This window comes from Oculina patagonica, chromosome 2 (assembly GCF_052425735.1).
Source record: "Oculina patagonica isolate OP01 chromosome 2, crgOcupat, whole genome shotgun sequence".
NCBI classification, from domain to species: Eukaryota; Metazoa; Cnidaria; class Anthozoa; order Scleractinia; family Oculinidae; genus Oculina; species Oculina patagonica.
In genome coordinates this window covers 1,405,284-1,426,512 of record NC_135759.1, presented here as the reverse complement: position 1 = coordinate 1,426,512, position 21,229 = coordinate 1,405,284, and the positions used below count along the sequence as shown (strand labels likewise).

The 21,229-nt window shown below is 39.0% G+C and overlaps 2 protein-coding genes across 2 annotated transcripts; both read right to left on the bottom strand.

The window, feature by feature from the left end:
- Positions 1–6,866: 6,866 nt before the first annotated feature.
- Positions 6,867–10,529, bottom strand: LOC144641689 (uncharacterized). Its single transcript, XM_078500722.1, has 3 exons — positions 9,648–10,529; positions 9,109–9,161; positions 6,867–8,491 (listed from the first exon to the last, which is right to left on the bottom strand). The coding sequence occupies exons 1-3, from the start codon at positions 10,489–10,491 to the stop codon at positions 7,457–7,459; spliced, it is 1,932 nt and encodes a 643-aa protein (XP_078356848.1). The 5' UTR covers positions 10,492–10,529; the 3' UTR covers positions 6,867–7,456.
- LOC144640514 (uncharacterized) lies at positions 10,511–20,638 on the bottom strand. Its single transcript, XM_078499625.1, has 15 exons — positions 20,570–20,638; positions 20,404–20,484; positions 18,330–18,390; positions 17,406–17,470; positions 17,071–17,165; positions 16,481–16,560; positions 15,965–16,093; positions 15,264–15,392; positions 14,642–14,759; positions 13,651–13,826; positions 13,372–13,418; positions 12,336–12,942; positions 11,213–11,259; positions 10,583–10,851; positions 10,511–10,538 (listed from the first exon to the last, which is right to left on the bottom strand). The coding sequence occupies exons 1-15, from the start codon at positions 20,636–20,638 to the stop codon at positions 10,511–10,513; spliced, it is 2,001 nt and encodes a 666-aa protein (XP_078355751.1).
- Positions 20,639–21,229: the final 591 nt, after the last annotated feature.

Sequence of the window (21,229 nt, the reverse complement as noted above, 5' to 3'; positions counted from 1 at the left end):
TGCTGTATTTCGCTGCCAAAATTGACCGTTTTTGGAGCCAAACGGTGACCAGGCCCTGGAACCGAGTTTATGAAGTCACTGGTCGAATGACTTGTTAAATACCACTGAATTTATTTATCATATTGTCGTAATCTTCTTGATTTCTAACTAAAAAATTTCGCCGAGACTTCGCCGCTCATAATATCATTTTTTTGCCTAGAATTATTACGAACGTTTGTAAGTTACTTGGGAAACAGCAATATATGAAAGGAGATTTAGAGAAGCATGGTTGGTCCATGTTATTTTCTTTTGAACGGTTTAAGAATGTGCTGTGTAATCTCAACTGTTTTTGCCTAGCTTGTGATGCAGTATAACTGATCCAACTGTGATAGCCTGACAAAATCTATGAAAATATACATAATTGACTATCTTTCAATGCTTTACCGAATTGTTCGAGTGAAGCCAGATAGATACCTTGAAGAATACTGCGAGTCACAATCTCAGCTCTCCGGATCATTCATTTTTAGAGTCGCTTTTATCGAGGATCTCTGCCTATTTTACATTATGAATTTAGATATCATTAAATTACTGCACATGCCTCTACCGGACGCCATTTCCGCTGCGTCTATTGGTTATTTTGCACCTTGGGGAATAATTGTGTAATTTCTAGTGCTGGGTTCTACCAGCCAACTATAAAATGTTGAATGATTGCTTTTTTGTGAACCTTTGGCGGGAAAATTGTCGACAGTAGTAGAAAGGAATTGAGACTTTAATGATTTGTTTTACACTTTAGGCTAATACAGGTTCTCATGTTAAGGGATCTTAATAAAAAAATCTTAGCCTTACAGGTTCTTATTAACTAGGTTCTTATACGTAGGTTTTTTGTGTAGGCATTTTCAAAGACAAACTTACAAAGCAAACTGTGAAAGGCTAAATGTACGCTTCTGTGAACCTTTAAGGAAAAATAGTTGACAGTGGTAGTAGAAGTAGGGTATCGAGACTTAAGTGACCTGTTTGACTTTTTAGGTTAAAACAGGTTCTTATGTTAAGGAGGCCTAAATGGAAAATCTTAGCCTTACAGCTTATTAAATCACTAGGTTCTTATATGTCGATTTTTTCTGTAGGCATTTTCAAATTTACAATACCAACTGTGAAAGGCTAAATATTCGCTTCTGTGAACCTTTGGCGAAAAAATAGATTACAGTTGTGTAGGAAACTGAGACTTCAGGCTAAAACAGGTTCATTTGTGAAGGGGATCTTAATGGAAAATCTTAGCCATACAGATAGTAAATCCGTAATGTCTTGCCAAACCTAGTGCGTTTTTTTTTCTGTAGGCATTGTCAAAGACAAACTTACAAAGTGTTCTTGGGTTGGGGGTTCGTCGCTGAACGTCTTTCACAGATGCCTCCTTCACCGTTCGATTCTCCATGGTAAATGGAAAAAAGTTGACGTGAAATCAGTTAACCTTCACTATTTTAAAAGCTCTATTTTCATTCGTTCTTGTTTAACCTGTACCTTTATTGTTCTTAAGGCTTGGGCATTTTTTCTGTTCTTTGTCTATTGTTTTGTTTGACCAGTGCTAAAAAACCTTGCAAACGGTGAAGGTCGCCCTGCGGCTTGGATCGCCAGAGAGATAAATCGTCCTTTTTATTGTAAACGAGTGTGGTGACTTTCAATACTTTTTTTTCGCAGTTTTAGTCTAGCAATCGCCTTCTTTCTATAAGATGAATATAAACCAATTTCCTTCATTAAAAAATGAACATTTGCCAGAAATCTGAACTTAACCAGTACTCGTAAAAAATATGATTGGACTCGAGAACACTGTATGTCAGGATCAAGTTGAATCAGGGTTTGTCTTTTTATTTTAAAATCTAGGTTTCTGTGAAATGGACAACTATTAAACAAAATTTAAAGGAAAATCTATTGTCAGTTCTATTTCGATGGGAACAGTACATAAAACGAACCCTTCACAATATTGTCACAAACCTTAAGTCCTTACACAATTATAGAACAACATAGAAAACCTTAAAGTATTTTTAGCATATATTTGACGAGTATTATGTTCATTAGGAAGGTCCAGTAATTTACTTAATGCTCGGTTAGCCAGGTTTCGTGTACAAAAAATAAAACTATTAGTTACGTTACGCCTTTCTTGAAAATCAAATAAGAAAATCATTTTTAGATTCAAAACAACACGTTCTTCTCTCTCTGTGCGTGAGTGAAGTTATTCACCGCCCCAAGGGGACACTTATGTCCAGGATTGAACGCAGGTATTGTTTAATGAGTACTTCATGTTTGACTGTGTTATTTGACATTTCCATATTACTTCATATTTGACATAATTTGGTGTGTTTTGGTGAATTTTTATTAATAAGGACACTTTGTGATGCCTGTCATGAGGAACGTGCATCTCATTAGCGTTCAATCCTGGACATATCTGCAAGGGGAATACCGGTACCAACAGGAACACAAGAGCAATATTCGCACGCACACAAATGATCCGTGCTTAACGCCAAACAAGCAGATGACTATTTACTGGAACTAAGTTAATATATGAGTGGCCAATGTTAAGTTTACCGCTCTCATTGATTATAACTTTCTCACTACAAAGCGTTATTTATCATAATATACTATAACAACGGCACAATTAGAATAAGGTAGTTATTATGTCAAGTATTCAACTCGGAGTTAAGCTGTGCTGACAGAGATCTATTTGTGCAGGTGAAAATAGATTCCCAAACAATAAATCTTATTAAATTACAATACTTTTGTTTCATTAATAACAGAATATTTACATAAACATTTATTTGTATTTAATTTATCTATGAAATGTGAAGTTTAGTTGTGCTTGCAACCAAGAGTGAAGGCTGTAGGGTGCAATAAAAACAGGAAATGGTCATTTTTAACTTCGATTCCGAAGTGTTTGATTTGAAGCGTAATACATTTGTATGTGACGTATTATTTCCAAGCTATATCCAGCAATGATTTGTCAGTTTGGTTCAAGTTTTGACCCTGCCATGTCCGTAAGGGCAAATTCGACTGTACCGTAAGATCGCTGATAAAATTATTTCATACCTTTTGTTTCCCCTGCGTTAATCGTTAGTCTCCTCCTGCCTATTCGTAAGGCTTTCTTCAAGTAATTCAGTTAGATGCATAGCTTTACTTCACTGCATCCTTGTAGCTTCACAGTTCGCAGTGTTACAATGCAAATCAGTATGGGTTTCTCTCAGGCTATATGGTTTTGACACTGTTCTTTTCTATACCCTGACAAAAGGCACCTGCCCCATGCCCCCGCGTCTCCTGCCTGCCCCTGATAGGCTCCTGTGCAGGAACGTCACTTTTATGGTACTTGGTGTGTAGTATGAGAGATGGTGAAAACAGCGTTATACATTTGATTTTCTGAGCTGGAGTCAAGGAAAAGTACTGCAAAAGTTGATTTTTTTTGTTTATGAGCACGTTGTCTTACATATATTTTGCCCTTTATATTTGTGGCTCACCCTCGGTCCCCCCGTACGAACCTGTGAAACTCGCCAATAACGTAAAACAAAGAACCGTCAAAACAACAAAGAACCTCGAAACAATATAGAGCAGAAAACAATATGTCCAAAACAAAGAAAAATTTCATAGCTTCTCACACCAAGGAAAGCCCAGATTTTTTATATTTGTCATGGAATATTTTATATATCCTCTAATTAACAGCTATTCTTTTCGTAGAAATATTTTGTTCAAGCATTATTTATTCTGTAGGACGCGATTACGTAACTTTTTTTCACTATGATTGTAATTTCATGACGTAACCAGTTCTTTGAAATATTTATTTTTTCTAATCAGCCTCTATTTAAATCGGCAGTATGATTAAAAAAACTGCAGATTGTAAGCCAGCTTAATAACTGTTAATTGTTAGTCACTAAACAATAGTTGTTCTTTTCTTTTTGTTTGAATGACGCACGGTTTGCATAATCAGCATTTTGGAGTTGTTTTCAGTTTAAAGAAATCTAAATTTCCTTAAACGTTTTCTTTTTTATGGAAGTTTTCATCAGTTTAGCCACTGTTAATAGAGGGAAATGGTTATGAAGCCCAGCAAACATCAAAGGAGCAAACAAAGAGGCCAAGAGTTAGGTTGTAAGTCCATGAGAGTGCACATCTTTTGTTTTGCGCTCATACACAATGCATAAGATTCGTAGTTGCAAAGTTTTTATTGGTTAGTTGCACGAACACATGTAACCACCTATTGTATTTTGTAAGGTTTTGTGCACTCTAAACCCCAAATTAGCGAACAAAAACCTATAACAAAGACCTTTGTCGGGCTTCATAACCATTTCCCTCTATAACTATGGTTTAGCTTATTACAAGGTCGCCAAAGAACCGTGAACAACGACAAACAAATCGAATCAACCGCTTTCACAAACAGTTGAAAGAATTCTTAGATTTACAATTGCTTCTACAATGAGGAGATCGTTCGATTTTCCTTTTTTGTGTGCTGATTAATATATAACCTATATTTTCATACCTTTATTAATGCTCCCAACCCATGACATGAAAACAAGACAACAAGTTCAGTGGGAGAAAAGGGGTAAGGAGTGAAGTGCTCGAGTTGCCAATAGGAATCATGCAGAGTATTACAGGTAAGTTGGTTGGCAACGAGAGGTTGGGAACAAACACAACAACATTCCCTGGTTCCCAAGCAACTGGGGTCCTAAGACCCTTGGGAACAAACACAACAACACTCCCTGGTTCCCAAGCAACTGGGGTCCAAAGACCCTTGGGAACAAACACAACCACATTTCTGGTTCCCAAGCAACTGGGGTCCTAAGACCCTTGGGAAGAAACACAACCACATTCCCTGGTTCCCAAGCAACTGGGGTCCTAAGACCCTTGGGAACAAACGCAACCACATTCCCTGGTTCCCAAGAAACTGGGGTCCTAATCTCCAGGACCCTTGGGAACAAACACAACAGCCAACAACAGCAACACTGGGGGCCCACTCTACAGGGAAAGCTGACCCTGTGAGGCTATGGGGCAAAAGGGCGAATTGTATGGAGCACTTCACCCCTTCCCGTGGTTTATTTACTTTAACAAAAAACAACACTTAGGTAAGATGTTCTAAACCTATCGAAGAAGATCATAAATAAAAGTCAGTAAACGAATAACAGAATGGTTGAGTTAGTATGTGCCAGCTTGACACTTAATGAAACAGTTATATCAATGTCTCGAGAAGAAGAGATATTGCTCAAGGCCAACAGCTGTAAGCTTGAGTTGGCATACAAAATGTGAACAATAGTAACATCTTAATAAGCAGACATGCTGCTTCAGTCCATAAGCTTTAAGCCTGAGTTAGCATACAAAATGGTAACAATATAAAACCAATGTCTCTATAAGCAGACATGCTGCTTCAGTCCATAAGCTCTAAGCCTGAGTTAGCATACAAAATGGTAACAATATAAAACCAATGTCTCTATAAGCAGACATGCTGCTTCAGTCCATAAGCTCTAAGCCTGAGTTAGCATACAAAATGGTAACAATTTAAAACCAATGTCTCTATAAGCAGACATGTTGCTTCAGTCCATAAGCTCTAAGCCTGAGTTAGCATACAAAATGGTAACAATATAAACACAATGTCTCTATAAGCAGGCATGCTGCTTAAGTCCATTAGTTCTACTGAAACTTGAGTAGCATGCGAAAGGTAACAATTATAATAGTGTCTATATAAGCAGACTTTCTGCTTTAGTCTATTGGCTCTGGCTAATGTGTGAAAATAATAATAATCATAATCATAATAAAGGACAACCCTCTACATGGCAGTATTTGTGTGCAGAATTTTAACATTGCCTAGATGTCTACAAGTACTATGCTAGAAGAAAACCAAAGAGGATTGGGTGGGTGGGAATCATTGTCAGAACCATTCTAGAGCTCAGAGAATTTGAAGTAAAATTAATGATGTCTAGATGAAACCGCATGGTCTTGATTGACATGATAGAATAGGGGCAATATGATTGGCCAGCCCGAAATTGCACAACATACTGGTGCAGAGGCGACTTTGACCTTTGAATGTAATGCAAGAGTGTTAGTCTTGCAGCCTATTGCGTGACAGATCTGTATATTTGACTGGGGTGCTCTTTTTACTTCTCTGATCTCACATTCATGGTTGTGGCATTAACTTAAATTTATATTACACATAAATTGGCATTAATATTCCATATAAATTCGCTTAAAAAACGATACATAAGTTCTAAATGTTGCGAGTCATTGGCTTAATTTCTGGTTCTTGTACTGTATTAAAATTGTCACTTTCTGTTTTAGTAAGTGAATCTTTCAGCTCTTGTTTTCAAATACAATCCTCCCCTGATCTGGTGTACAGAAAAAGGTAAACGGGTAACTTTATTTAGAGTCGTTAACGTAGGGAGTGGTTGCCAAATCTCCTGAGCCAGGGGCTCACGTTAAAAAAGCATGTTTGGTACATACAACTTTACGAGCACTTGTTATATACCTTTGCTTTGTAACGGGCGCCCATGGATCAGGGTTCGGGGCATTAAAGAAATGGCAAAATCGCGAAATTAAAAACAATTCTGTTCACTCTTTTCTCGTAATCGCAAAAATTTAAAACTCGCGAAATACAGCTCCTGAATTTTCGCTAAATTAAGTACGCACGAAAACTAGTAAGAATAAGGAGATCGAATTCCGTTTCATTTACTTATGTTTTCTTTTACTATCAGCTATTTCGATTTTAGCTATTTCAAACTCTCCGCTATTTCATACTAATCCTTCTTTCCCTAGACCTAACATCAACCCCGTTTTTTCGAACTTGTCAAGAACAGAATACGTCAGAGCACAGATAGAAACGTATTGTATTTTATTTGAACTCATATTACGTATTGATGACTCGACGATGCTTGACTTATGTGCAGTATATCCATTACCGCTAAGAAATTTCAAGAAACTGTTATTCAGTTAAACAACAATAAGCACTGCATGTCGTGAACTGTTTCTCTGGCTCAAATACGCATGTTCGAGCCCAATTTTGATCATTCGACATCGGATTAATTTTCTGTATTTTTGGGTGAGATCTGTTTGATGGTCCTTGATGATTCCATCGTGCAACAGTTTGTTTGCTGCGGAGGGAATTGAGATTCGACTTCAAACTAGTCAGCTACTTTTTATGTTAGACAAAAGCATTTAAACAACAACAACAGAACAATTAAAGATTTTTCGTAGCAACAGCATCTCCTGATTTATCTGACATATTTTCCTTGTTATTTAAACCGTGTCCCTTTCCATACAGTAGTTCAATAAAAATATTTCATTGTTTACGAATTTTTTTGCTACCCCGGCTATTTTGAAATCCCGCTATTTCGAATTTTTTGTCGTTTCCCCTGGGACTTTGAAATAGCGGCGCTCGACTGTAGTTATTTCGCCTCTAATGTATGTTTGTACAGGCTGTCTGGAATACTCTCTCAAAGTTTGTAAAATGGGTACAAGTTCATTCGTCATAGCAGGCGATTGGCTCAAGATAGTTAGACGGTGCCCACCCCAATTCGTCATCAATTTGCACGAACCACCATCCTCCCCTAGTTTTCCGAATGACATTCACTTTATCTCCCTCATACAAGTCGATCGTGCCGTCCGTCGAGGCCTGGTATGAAGCAATGGCTTGGTAAGTCAGTTTTGTTTCACGACCTTCAGATTGGTATCTGCCATAGGGACCATCTTCCTGCATTGAGTATTTGGGTAATTTTGGTCGATTTCTCTTCTTTCTTGGTCGCAGCGTGTATGAGTGACCTGTCAAATCATCACAAGACGAATCTTTGTCTTCAAAGCAATTCTTTGTTGTGGAAAACACCTCATCGTCAGATGAGTAATCTGCATGAACCATATTTAAGGGTGCTCTGTCACCTCGGTACTTAGGCAAATTTCTAACAGTGTATTCCTGGTTAAATTTTGAGTGGTAACCCCTGGACGGCATCACATGCGAAAGCCTTTTGTGGTGATTTCCGCTGGTATCATGCGGCGACGATGAATGTCTCATCCACTGGCCAGCGTTTGTTCTCTCGTCTTCGAGAAATCCAGAATCATAAGACACTGCATTTTTCTGTTTTACTAGCGGCAACCTGTGCCGTTCTGTGGGGACGGAATAACTGGCCTGTGACGAACGACAAGTACTATCCATCGTCTCAAAACGTTTGTACCATTGTCTGCATACTCCCTCTTTACAACAACTCGTGGCATTATAACAGTGTCTTGTGTTATGACCTTTTCCTGTCTTGTAAGCTGGCTTATCATTATAACATGCCTTCTTTTCGCTGTCCATTTTTCTACTTATTTCATACCTCGGCGCCTTGTCACGGTTAGAAGAGTTGGTCTCCGTGCTGCTCTTGGACGAAGTCCCTCTTGATCGTTTAGTGACATCACGGTTCTTAACGCCAAGGTCACATGAGCACTCCTTGCTTAGGCTGGGCGCATGGCAAGAACTAACCGATCTCATTCCGCTGTACTTGTATCTCTTCTTGTGGTAACGCTGTAAATAGAAGTTATGAAAAGATAAGCAAGAGTCGCAAAACCTTTTTTAAATATCGTGCTTAATAAATAAGTTTGAAAATGAGAAATTTAAGTAAAACCCATGCCAAAAAGGCTGGCATAACAACGTCAAGAACCGTAGCTATAGCTTAGCAGTTGTTGCATCAAAATGTCACCAAGGGACACTAATGGACATCTTTTTAATAGTTGTATAATGATAGGTTAAAGTTTTTTTAAAGTTTTTTCTTAGTCAGGTGTCCACAATTAGTAGAGGGGACTTTTCCCCTCAGCTAAACACTTTAGACACGTTAATAAAGTCATTCATTCATTCAAAAACATCCTGAAGTTAAACCACTTTCTAAATTTGGTGAAGAAAACTAGTCGGTGGGACATTCTCCCCCTCCCCCGCCGTTGTAAGGTTCGAACAAGCCGATCATTTGCAATACACTGTGCCGTTTCCAGTCAGAGATTTTCAGTTCATTTCTCGTCATCCCTAGTAGTATAAAACGATTTCGTCTATGCTCTGTCCTTGCGTTTATCGACTATGGAGGAACTTAGTTTGTAGCGTACCCTTGAAGCTAGAGTAACAACATATTAAACTAGAACTGAAACGCTTACATCCTGATGTGATCCTGGTCTCAGGACTGGCTGCGTCCACAATACGGATTGTCCTAAAAACAAAATGAATACTTCATTTAAATTAAGAGATAACGTTTCTCTTTATAACTGTTGGCTTGTACAACCGAGAGTATTTATGCAACATTGCTTGACCTGACTCGTCCCCAGTCGACTCTTATGCGAACAATGCAAGACACAAAGGATGATGGCTTCTTTTTTTCCTTCCCATGATTCCCTCCGTGTTCAGTTTCATCCAGTCTTCCTAGACTCAAAACGAACTCAAACGACTTCTGGGGACAAGTCAGTTGCTTGACAGGAATTTTCCTTTGACAGCAATTTGTCACAAATCGTAGTTCAAAATCTTTCCAGCGTATCAAAAGTATCTTTGACAACAGTTTAAGCCATTCATTGACATCTTTGCTCAATACATAAAAACCTTTTAACCATTGGTCAAGTGGTTTTAGTCAACAGTTTGAAAGGGTTAACGTTATTTAGACAAGTTTAACTGAGAAAGCGTAACTGTTTTTATAAAAACTTACCTTCAGTTTTGGGAGAGTGCACTCCAGATAAGATGTCAAAGTCATCATCGTCGTCGTCATCGTCGTCGTCGTCTTCGTGTTCATCGTCGTCACCATCATCTTCATCAAAGGAGAGTCTTTCATTTTCTTGATCAGCGTCTGACTCTAGACTTTCTTGGTCAGCTTCGTCTCCTCCTCCAGGCACCAGAAAATTTGACGGCACCCAGCCTGATTCACCGTCAGCGTGGATCATCCACCAGCCATTAGGAGCTTTACTTACCACTTCGACTTCATCTCCTTCGCACACAGACATCTCGCCATCTCCACTGGCTACGTAGTTGGAAACAGCAAAGTAAATGTCGGCATCTGTTTCTGAAGAACTTTTTGATTCAGGATTTTCTTGTTGTTCGTCAGCAAACATTTCCTTTTCAAGCCCCTCTTTCTCTGTTTTCACTTTATCTATTAGACGCCCTTCAGTTCTGATGTCTCGTTCCTTTTTATTGTGTCCCTCTTGGACGGTGTCTCCTTTGCAATCGAAATCATTGCTCCTACCTTGTTGTTGTTGTTTATGTTCTTCTTGTTTCTGGTACTTATTTGTACCATTCGTTTTGCCACATTCATTTTCTTTCTCCTCTACTCCTCGCAATTGCTTGTTTTCTTTTTCTTTTGTCTCTTCTTTCGCTTGTATTATATGTCCTAACTGATTGACATTACTAGCCAGGCATTCATTCCCTTCAAGAGCCTCGGCATTTTCTAGTGTGGAGCCCAGTTTCCTTGATAAGCAAGGCGATTGTTCTGGCGGTGTGATGCAAATTGATGGCAGTGAAATTCTTGATTTCCTGGGGCTTAACGAGTTTCCACTCATATTTGAAGAGTCAAGACTTTTAGAACAAGCCTTTATTCTGGCCAATGCTAAGGAGGACACTTTCATAGGAGTTTGGACATTTTCCGATGACCCAATTTCTTTTGGATTCTTTTTTCGAAACACTTCCTTGATGTTGTCGGAGAAACTGAACGAGGAATTTTGTTTCAGTGCATCAGCGGCCAGACTTTCTTCTTCTTTACGATGTGCTAGTCGAAGGTCGAGTTCGGAGATAGATAGTCCACGGTTTGGTAGCGCGTCTCTTAGATCTCTTGTGGAACGCATGCTGCGCGTACTCCAGGAAGATCGACGACTTATTAAGGGGTCGTTCTGGGTTTTTGTCTTCAATAGAGATACTTCAACCTGTAAAAGTGTCAAAGTAAGAAGTAAAGAGGATAATTAACGAAGTAACTTCTTCTCTTCCTTTCTTTTAGCCATTCCTCCTTCAGTTAAACGTCCATCCCTTTTACTTCTAGAAAGGATTGAGGTCATGCATATATTGTTTGAAACCATCGCTTATTGCCGCCTCACTCCGCCCTTTCCTTGTATTATATCACCTGGAGACTTAGAAGAAGTTTTACAAGTGCAAAGAGCAATATATTCTCCAGGTTGCTTTGCATGAAATTGTTTACGTCTACATTTACCAAGTTTCCAAAACTTGTATCGACTATTTCTGTTAATGATATCTGAATAAAAGGAAAAAAAACATCGATGCAAATCTTACCTCGCTGGTGCTGTGTCTCCTGCACGTATTCCAAATGGGCGTCAAAACTAAAAAGATAGGTCATATTTAATTGTTTATTATATGCCAAGGAGACTGAGAAGTTAATTTTAAACCCACTGCCGTCGGCGAAAAATACAGTTCCTGGAGCATGGCTTACCCAGGAGTATTTCTCTTCCTGTAGAAGAAATGCTACCCCATTAAAAGCCTACAAGTCAGAATATTGTCAGTTATGTGGACTCAACAATTGTCTGATTTGTTTTACGCTTCTGCATAGAGAGAAGCTCTTTGGCTGGGGAACAAGGGCCGTTTTGGCAATTCGTCCTTAAAGCATTGGTAACGAAGTTTACTTTTTTGCGCAAGCGATGGAGAGCGCTCCAAAGCTTGTCACGTCATCATGACACAATCAGTTGCTTAGCAACTTCAAGACGAAAAAAGTGGGCTCAATCTGGACTTGGAGACAGGAATTCGCCATCAACTGGTACTTGTCCCCCCCGACCGCTTAAAGAGTGAAGTGTGTTGCCCACAACAATCCAAGTACCCCAGCCAGGCGTGACCATTCTCGAGGTTTCTGGGTCTTATGAAAAATGGATATTTTTCTTCACCTATCATTAATCAATGACAAGGAAGCTGGTCACTTGAAACTGCATAACAGTCTGCCTTATACTGTAGCCACACACGTTTTGTTAAACTTTGTCGCATGGCGACAACTTGGCACGCATCACTGCAAGAGGTTGTGACAAAGACAGCTTTGTTGTTGGACACATCCGGCCCTCAGAGTGCCCAAACAGTGACTGCATCACAGCTTTAACTTGGCCAGCAGAAAGAAGAAGGAAGAGAGAGGGGCCAAATACAAAATCGCGGTGGAAAGTAGAAAGGGTGAGGTCAAGCGGTAGGGAGGAAATCTTAGGGTGAGATGCGTGCTGCAGTGGATTGAGGTCGCTGTTGGACGAATGTGTAAGCCTTATGCGTTTCTTGGCGCAAAAAATTAGGAAACAGTGTTAAGCACCTCCTTAAAATGTTTTGTTTTGGCCTCTAACTGCATGCCAATCGCCCGCAAACGTTTCAAACTTGTTGGCGAGTTACCAGCTGTGACACCAAATGAACCCTATTTAGTAAACAGTACCTTGTTTCTCCTCTGCTCCTTCCTTCTCTGTCTCTTCTGTAGCTTCTTCCCTTTTTCCCAAATGATTAACGTTAATATTTGAACATTCATTTTCTCCACGAGCGTCAACATTTCCTGGTGTAGAGGGTAATTTTCTTGATAAGCGAGACGAACTTTTTGTTTCACTAGCTGGCGGTGCACGTGTGATGCAAATTGTTGGCAGTGAAGCTCTTAATACCCTATGGTTCAAAGAATTTTCACTTAACCTCCGTTTTAACTTACTAGAAGTCGAGTCAAGGCTTTTAGAGAAGGCTCTTAATCTTAGCAGTGGTGAAGAGGACACTTCCACAGATGTCTGGACATCTTCCGATGACACACTTGCTACTGCCTTCGTTTTTCCAAAAACTTCTTTCATGTTGTTGGAGAAACTGAACGAGCGATTTCGTTTCAAAGCATCAGCGGCCAGACGTTCTTCTTCTTTACGATGTGCTAGACGAAGGTCGAGCTCAGAGATAGATAGTCCACGGTTTGGTAACGCGTCCCTTAGATCACCCATCGAGCCCCAGGTAGACCTGCGACTTGTTAAGGAGCTCGCCTGGTTCTCTGTCTTTACTTGGGAGACGTCAGCCTGTTAACATGAATAGTAATGAGTGTCAATGACGTCTATAACTATTCACCTCTTTTAGCAGAATTGACAATTAAGCCTTCCTTTCTTTTAAGCTCAAGTCAGAAAAATACTCTTGTTGGGGCGTCTGAATAATGTAAATCTAAAGTAATAAAGGTATTAAATTATTTAAACTATTAAATGATGGTTTTAATCAGTTTATGAGATAGTTGTTTGAAACACAGTTGGACAAGTTTAAATTTTCCACTTAAGCACCGTTAGCGTCAAATTCCTTCTTTTAAATATTATTTACCCTATCCCTCTTTAATATAAAGCAAAAAGGAAAGTCCTGCGAGACTTAATAATAGAGGAAAATGATAAACAAGGAATTACAACGACACATGTGCCGAGACTGCTACCTAACATTACTATTGTCCCTATTGCAAAACGTACCTCGCTGGCGCTGTGTCTTCTACTGAGGTTCCAAACAGGCGTAAGAACTGAAAAGAGAAATGGTATTCAATTGCCATTTATATACATGGACTCCCTTTGGCACTTAACGTTGGTATCCGTAAAACCTCTGCATCCGCTCGATAAGGGTTATGTTTAAAATTAAGTGGAACCCATCAAGAAGCTTCCAAAAATAGGTCGAAAATTAATCAAAGTTTTTGTCACGTGCACAACACTGTAAGAAGTTGCAATAGAGATAGCTTTAACGCAGGTATTACTTACGGGAAGCCCCTCCAAGTTGGCCTTCTGTATTTAGCACTTCCTCGAAGTCTCTTGTTTCGTCTCTCAACTGCATACCCATTGCTGACAAACGTCTTAAACTTGTTGGTGAGTTACCAGTTGCAACACCGACCCTCTTTAGGTATACGGCTGGCGCCCAGCCTTCCTTGTTCATATATCTGAGAAAGTAGTTAATTGGGACAGTAATAAATTGCTGCAGCCATCAAAACTGCAATTACAACAATTGCAGAATTTTGATGACCTCTAACGTTTGCGTCCAAGCTGCTTGCAATTTTGATTCAAACGTATTGAAGCTGCGTATTGATAACCTGTGTGACGTTACCTGAACCTAAGGGAAACATTTCTGCATGTCAAGTGTCAGGAGCCCTGCAGGTGTTTATTCACATGATCCCTTTTTCCTTGGCCACCATGTATACTACTTATTAACCGAGAGTGAGGTCATTACAGGGGAATCTCAGACCGAGGCCTTGATGTATTGACCGAGCGATAGCGAGGTCAATACATCAAGGCCGAGGTCTGAGATTCCCCTGTAATGACCGAACGGACGAGGTTAATAAGTTATTTATTATATGGCCTTTTAGCGCTATTTTAAAAAATATCTAAAAAACATCGAGGTGAAACTCGCTCTCGCTCTCTGTGGCTCTCTTCGTCTCTCGTACTAAAGAAGTATCGGTATGCCAATATTTTTCTTTCAGTTATTGAAAAGATAGTTACATTTTGTCGGTATTCATTGTCGTTTTCGCAATTGCGCTAGTAGCTTTTACTCACAACTCAAAAAACCGTCGAGCCGATAAAATTTTTCATAATGCCCGGTCATTACAAGAAAATAATGCCCGCTCAGCAGCCAATCAGAGCGCGCGTACTATTGTAGCCATATAATAAATTGGCATATTGCACCACCGAAATTAGGAGGTTTTTTCTTCTTACTGAAATCTCTCATTGTAAAAAAGAGAATTTAATATGAATAACTTACATCACTCTCCACCATCCATCTAGAGTTTTTTCAATCACTTGTAGATTAACACCGATATCAAAACTGATTTCGTCCTCCTTCTTTGCCTCGTACGAATGTGTTGTCATGTAGATTTCTTCTGTATAATTAAGAAGAAACGACAAGAAGATAAGTTATACTTCAACTATAAGTCAGAAATACAGGTCTTGAAGTGTTATTTCTGGCCCCTTGGTTGTGCACTAAGGCATCACGGCCATTAAAATCTTCCATGTGGACGACTAAGGACAACTACGCGATCTAAGGACATATAGGCTACCAGGAAGTATTAGTTGATTGGTTGGTAGGTTGGTAGGTTGGTAGGTTGGTTGGTTGGTTCCTTTCTTCGTCTTTCGTTCGTTCGTTCGTTCGTTCTTTTGTTCGTTCTTTCGTTCTTTCGTTCTTTCGTTCTTTCGTTCTTTCGTTCTTTCGTTCTTTCGTTCTTTCGTTCTTTCGTTCTTTCGTTCTTTCGTTCTTTCGTTCTTTCGTTCTTTCGTTCGTTGGTTACCGGTTGGTTGGTTGGTTGGTTAGTTGCTTTGTTTGTTTATGTTTGTTTGTTTATTTGTTTGTTATTTACTTGTCCACTGTTGAGATCATACATTCTTACCTTTTCCAGCAGGAAAAATCTCAGTTACGATGCTGTCGCCATCTTCATCATTATTATCACCACATATAGGCTCGATAAATGAAGCAGGTACCCAGCCAATATCGCCTTCACAATCCACATGCCACCAACCTGATATCAAGGAAAAAAAAGGAATAGACTCTTATGTGCTTTGTGTTCTTTTCACTACTCTTAAATTTTGTACGCGCTGCGGACCTAAAAGCGAGTGTAATTCAGATTCATTCTCGTCGCCAGAGCCGCTTGTCCATCTTAGCCGGCTGAGCCTGAGGCACGAAAAACAAGTGGCTTTTGGGACACATGACTAGTTTGGCTAGATCTTTAACAAAGGAATTTAAATTTAGCAAATCAAATCAACCGTTTTAATATCCCTTTCTTGTAAGAGAGTTTTACTACGGTTGATTTGACATAAATTATCTTCGTTAAAAATCTAACCAATCAAATCATGTGTCCCCAGAGCCACTTGTTTCTCGTGCCCAAGCTCAGCCGGCTAAGAGGGACAAGCGATTCATCGCAATATCGCAAGCACTTTTTGGTACGCCCACTAATATTTTCTCGTGATATTGGTGCTATCGCTAGCAACATTTGTTTATGAAAAACCTGAAGTGGAGTATTTTAGCAAGAGAAGATTCAGAGGTAAAAAAAATTCTTATTTCTTTAAAAGGACAACAGGGCTATGTGCCTACCACTCTCGTGCTTTTCAATAACATCCACTGTATATCCTTTGGTAAGACTAATGTCGTTTCCATGCTGTTTCTGATAATTCTTGAGAACAACATATTGTTCCAGGACTACTGGCTCCCCAATGCAACTTGCTGTAAAAGAAGCAAATGACGCAAACACCTTAGAATAATTCTTGTCATCATTCTCTTCCTTGTCCTTCCTTGCTTGCTTCCTTCCTTCCTTCCCTCCCTCCCTCCCTCCCCCTCTTCCCCCGTGTCGGGGACCCATATTTTTCCCTTTGTCCCAAGCTCCGAAACATCATAACTTACATTTTAAGCATCCTATAAGACATTTTAGTGTGCAATGTCCCTTTACACGTTCACACGTAATTTATCTCTTGGCTCACTCTACCGGCTCTCCAGTAACAAGCACAGTATATAACTGAAATGCCATATTCAATGTATGTGAGCTACCTACTTGCAACCTGTCAGACAATTCTTGGATGATATTTATTTAGAAAGGGTTTGACTGAAACAAACCTTGTTTTGAGTGTCCTAGAGAAATCTTCCTAAGAATATTTCCAGCTAAATTGGCTTTGGATTTCTTTCGACCAGGATTCCTGTCAGGAAAACATAAACAGAGCATTAATTGTGGCGATATACTAAGTCATTTTCACAAGGCACAAAACTACCGTCAAGTCAAACTTGTTAAAAGTAGAAAACTTCAAAGATGTAATAATTGACCAAGATGCCATCTGTAATTCAGGTTTAGTTAGGGTTACGTCTGGAATATGTGTATACGTGATACACATGCATGACTACACTTTACTGAAGACCTTCACTTGAAGACAAGTAAAGGAATACAAAAACAATTTAAAACAAAATTATTTTATCTTAAATGCTGTACCGTCAAATGTATTGGATTTTTGGCGTAAAGATTCATGGCTCTACGGTCTTACTAAAACGAACAAATCTATTGCGATGAGTAGCTAAGTCTTACAACACCGCGATAGGATTCTTGTAGAATCCGTGGCTTCGGAAAAACCATGGTGGTAAAACAAGAGATTCCTTCGTGCTAATTAACTTCTGGAATTTCTCTAACGTCTAGCTTCTTATAATGAGTTACTTACTTTGGTTCAACAGACTCTAGATCTTCAGGTCGTGGAGTGAAAAAGCTTATCACCAGCTGGCATTTGGAGATGTGATCAGGCAAAGAAATCAAATTCTGAAGAATGACAAGAGTAATTAATGCAAGAGGTATCTGACTGTAAATCTTGTACATGAAAACGGGTATTTTAATTTATTGTCTCCAGCATGCATTTTTTTTTTTAAAAAAAAAAAAAGAAGTCCGGGCCTCCGGAACTTAAAATTTCTTTGGAATCCTGATTTAAAGTAAACCCATTTTTTCACGTTGCTCGTTGATTGCGAAGAGTTGACAAAGACCTGATATTGCTGTGAAACTTACCAATAGAAAGTCTCGGATTCTGTCAACTTTTGTATGCACACTTGTTGGTACGAGTTTAATTCTCCCTGAAAATAAAGATCCATATCGTATAAACTTTGTGAACTCATCCGACAGACTATATGATTCTTAGAATCCAGATAAAAGCCTTATTTTTAAGGGACACGGTGGCTTGATTTACCCAACATATACATATTAAATGATTATTCAACAGTTTATCACGACGCCCACGTATGGTCAGAAAGCCTTCGATATCTCTCACCCGTGAATGACAGATATCCCACGATATTCCATGTGGTTTGCCATATTAACTGGGCCTGAAGTGAGCCCAGTTTACAAAATCGGAGGATATCATTTTTTTCGTCGGTTTTTCTCGGCGACCAGTTTCGTACCCCTTGCGGCCAAATGAACCAATTTTTAAAACAACACCCGTGTTTTCGGGAAAATTACCAGCTTAAAACTCAAAGAGCTCTAGGCTTATGTAGTTGTGATTTTGGCCCAAAAAAATACGATTTTCATGGTAAAATGAAGTTAAGAAAGTCACCGAAATCAGAGTGAAATATTTAGGGAAAGACGAATTCGCTGGGATCTGCAGTTTAGAGAGTATTTTGTCTATAATTGCACAATCACAATTTAATATCTAGCCGTAAAAAAACCGACTCGTTGACAATTTAATTTTTTGTTGTGGAGTAATTAAACAAATATCCTGCTCACTCTTGCAGAATATCGTCTAATTTTAGTTGGCCCATAGCCTCATCGGCTAAGTGAGTGTCAGTCACTATTCTGCACGATTTCACAAAATAGATGTTAAAAATAAAGATAGCCAGTTCAGTGCCTGAAACTGTACATTAATTTTTGATGTGTAAAAACAATAAACTGACTGTAAAATCACTGGGATTGGTTAAGTGTTAAGACATTCCAACCTACCTTGAAGTGAAGGAATGAATCTACGTCGTTTGTTACTTGGAAAAATTTCCAGGAGATTGCTCTGGGACATTGGAAAAAACAGACGTCAAAAATAAGGAAAGAATTTTTAAAAGAACTAAAAACGGATGATCCAAAAACAAACATAATGTATCCAAAGCAATAAACTTTCTTCTAAATTATTGTGAGGTTGTTTTAACTTATTTATTAAAATACCTCTTTATAAAAATACGTTTTAAAACGTCCACAATTGATCCAAATCGTACCGTCCTGAAAGTACGAATAGGAACTTACAAGCAGGGTTAACACGGGCAATTTTTATTTGACAATTGTTATGTGACAATTTTAATGTAACAAATATATTTGATTGTGTACTGAGATGACACAATAATTGTTTAGCGCGCCATTAATGACCTTGGACAGCAGAGATACGCACAGAGATACGCGCGTACAATGCCCAGTGGAAGAGTGGGAGATTGGGAACCACATATGCTGACGTACGCAATATTTGCCAACCGATTTGCCACATTTTATGTGACAAGTCGTTTACACGAGCAATTTTTCGTATGTGACAATTTTAATTTGACATATAAAATCTGACACGCTAGATTTTTTCATCTCCATATAATACGATGTAAATCTACTCTAAACTTTCCTAGACTCGATTTTTTGGTTTCCCTGCTTTGTACTCTGTGAAGTCTATCAGCTATGTCAATTGAATGAATAAATGAATGAATACAATGTTGAAAAGTTGAAAAGAACCAGGGGCGGATCCAGGGGGGGTGGATTGGGTGGCTAGCCACCCCCCTTGATCCACCAGAAAAATGAAAATAAGAATAAGAAAATAAGGACAATGTCCATCCACCTCTCATAGTCAGGCGTCCGTTCAAAGTTAAGGACGGCCATTTTTCCATAATAGGAGATTTTCGACAGCCTGTTTTTCGAACTTCTGGCTTAATGTAACAAAACATGTGTGTATAATTTTGAAAAAATAGATTCCTTTTAGCTTTCAAGAATTGTTTTAGCCTTGCTAGAATGATTTTCGTCTTTATTTACGTCTTTTTTTAGCGAGTTTTCTTACCGTTTTTTCGCATCGAAGCGATTTCACAAGCAAGCAAAGTCGCCAAAGTTGTCCCAAGGCCACTTTGCCAAGAGCTAAAAATTTCTACGCACGTGGGTGAGCAAAACAACGCATATCTGTTCTTTCCTGTAAGTTCGTGGCCTGTCAAATTTCAATCACTGTTCATTTCATAACTGAAAACTATACTTTTTCTCCGAAATATAACTCAAGGTAAGTTGAGGAAAGAATATTTTGCCAAATTATCAAGGAAAAACAGTGTTTTAATAACTTAATTGACAGCTGTATAAAGCTGCTCAGAATCGCGGAAATCACGTCTAAGAGGCTTCAACTTTTCAAAATTTTCTGCGGGGAGCATGCCCCCAGACTCCCCTAGGGGGATGGAGCCTATGGCTCCATGAAATATGGTCCTCAGACCCAAAATAATTTGCGCTCCCATTTTCAAAAAACTGCCTAAAAGCCTGAACCCCCCCCCCCCCCCCATAAACAAATTGGGGCTTAAACAATTTAGAAAACAAAAATATTGGTAAACAGCCACCCCCCTTTGAAAAATCCTGGATCCGCCCCTGAGAACGCGCCGGATAATTCATCAGCACGAGTTATGTATATCGTCTTAATGAACAGCTGCTTTTTGCCTTGCAACTTCTCTAAGTCATGTTGCTGGTAAAGATCGACAAACCTCTTTAGCACAGATAGGTGAGAGAGCACCAGTTGTGTTGCTAAGAAATTTCTGCTAAACCGCGAGCTCGATCAATTTTAACGACTTCATTCAGAAAACAAACCGCGTAATCCAACAGATGTACAGTTGGCTGTAAAAGGCGTAGACTCCCAAAGCGCGTTCACCAGGATTGAAGGACGGTACTAAACAGACATGCTCTCTAAGCAACAAGGTTAATACTTGTTATAAAATCAATATCCATTGGAAAATATGAACAAATTTAACATTGACAACGAGGGCATACTCGTCATCACATTTTACTAAGTTACTTCAATTTTCACCTCAAGTTGTAAAACTTCGCTGTATCTTCGATAGATGATGTTGATCGTTCCATCCGACCAGGAGACCTTGATAGAGTAAACCTTTAAAAGCAAGCAAAACAGGCAACATATGTTAATAGAAGTTAATCAGCGCTTACTCTTCAAATAATGAAATGAAAATACTTACAACGTGATTGCTTGGTTTCCTTCGCTGAGCGCCTTCCACAGAAACTTCATGAATCGTTCTCCGTGACATGTTCCTCGTTGAAGAAAATTTCAAATTTTACACCATAAATACTAGGCTTTCAAGACGTGCGTTGTCCGTTCAGTACACATTGAAAGACTTGAAAGGCCCAGCAACCAAACAAGAAATGAGGCAAGCGCAATTAGCCAGCGTTCTTTAACATAATAAACGGACGCAGTCTATTTGACACCTATTTAACACCAACGAGGAATTCATGACATCAGGCAAAGATCTGGAAGGAAAAAGACCATGCAAAGCTTGTGAACAATCTAGAAAAGCGTTTTTAAAACTACTGTGCAAAAATAAACTACCAGCAACTTTTGAGAAAGACGCGCGAATTTCTTAAAAGTCGCAAATTTACAAATTACCACTGTGTATGCCTATAAGAAAGGACATAAGAGTTCTTAATTAGTTTGATTTCTTTTGTGCTGTGAAGGAAAACAAAGCGAAACATAGCGTTGTATAATTAAAATTAAGTTTGAATGAAATTCGCCGCGACATGGAAGCGTTTAGAAGACCAGAGACCAACCATCGACTGGCAATCAACTTCACAGTTGTTCTCGTAATGTTAGACGCCAACAACATCGCCTTTCAGGACCACCG

Coding starts and splice junctions, on each gene's coding strand:
- LOC144641689 (XM_078500722.1), bottom strand. CDS start 10,491: ATGAGTGGAAACTCGTTAAGCCCCAGGAAATCAAGAATTTCACTGCCA. Junction 9,162..9,647: donor GCACTCTCCCAAAACTGAAG/GTAAGTTTTTAT, acceptor TTTTGTTTTTAG/GACAATCCGTATTGTGGACG. Junction 8,492..9,108: donor GACCAGGATCACATCAGGAT/GTAAGCGTTTCA, acceptor TTCTATTTACAG/CGTTACCACAAGAAGAGATA.
- LOC144640514 (XM_078499625.1), bottom strand. CDS start 20,638: ATGTCACGGAGAACGATTCATGAAGTTTCTGTGGAAGGCGCTCAGCGA. Junction 20,485..20,569: donor GGAAACCAAGCAATCACGTT/GTAAGTATTTTC, acceptor TTGCTTTTAAAG/GTTTACTCTATCAAGGTCTC. Junction 17,166..17,405: donor GAATCCGAGACTTTCTATTG/GTAAGTTTCACA, acceptor GTCATTCTTCAG/AATTTGATTTCTTTGCCTGA.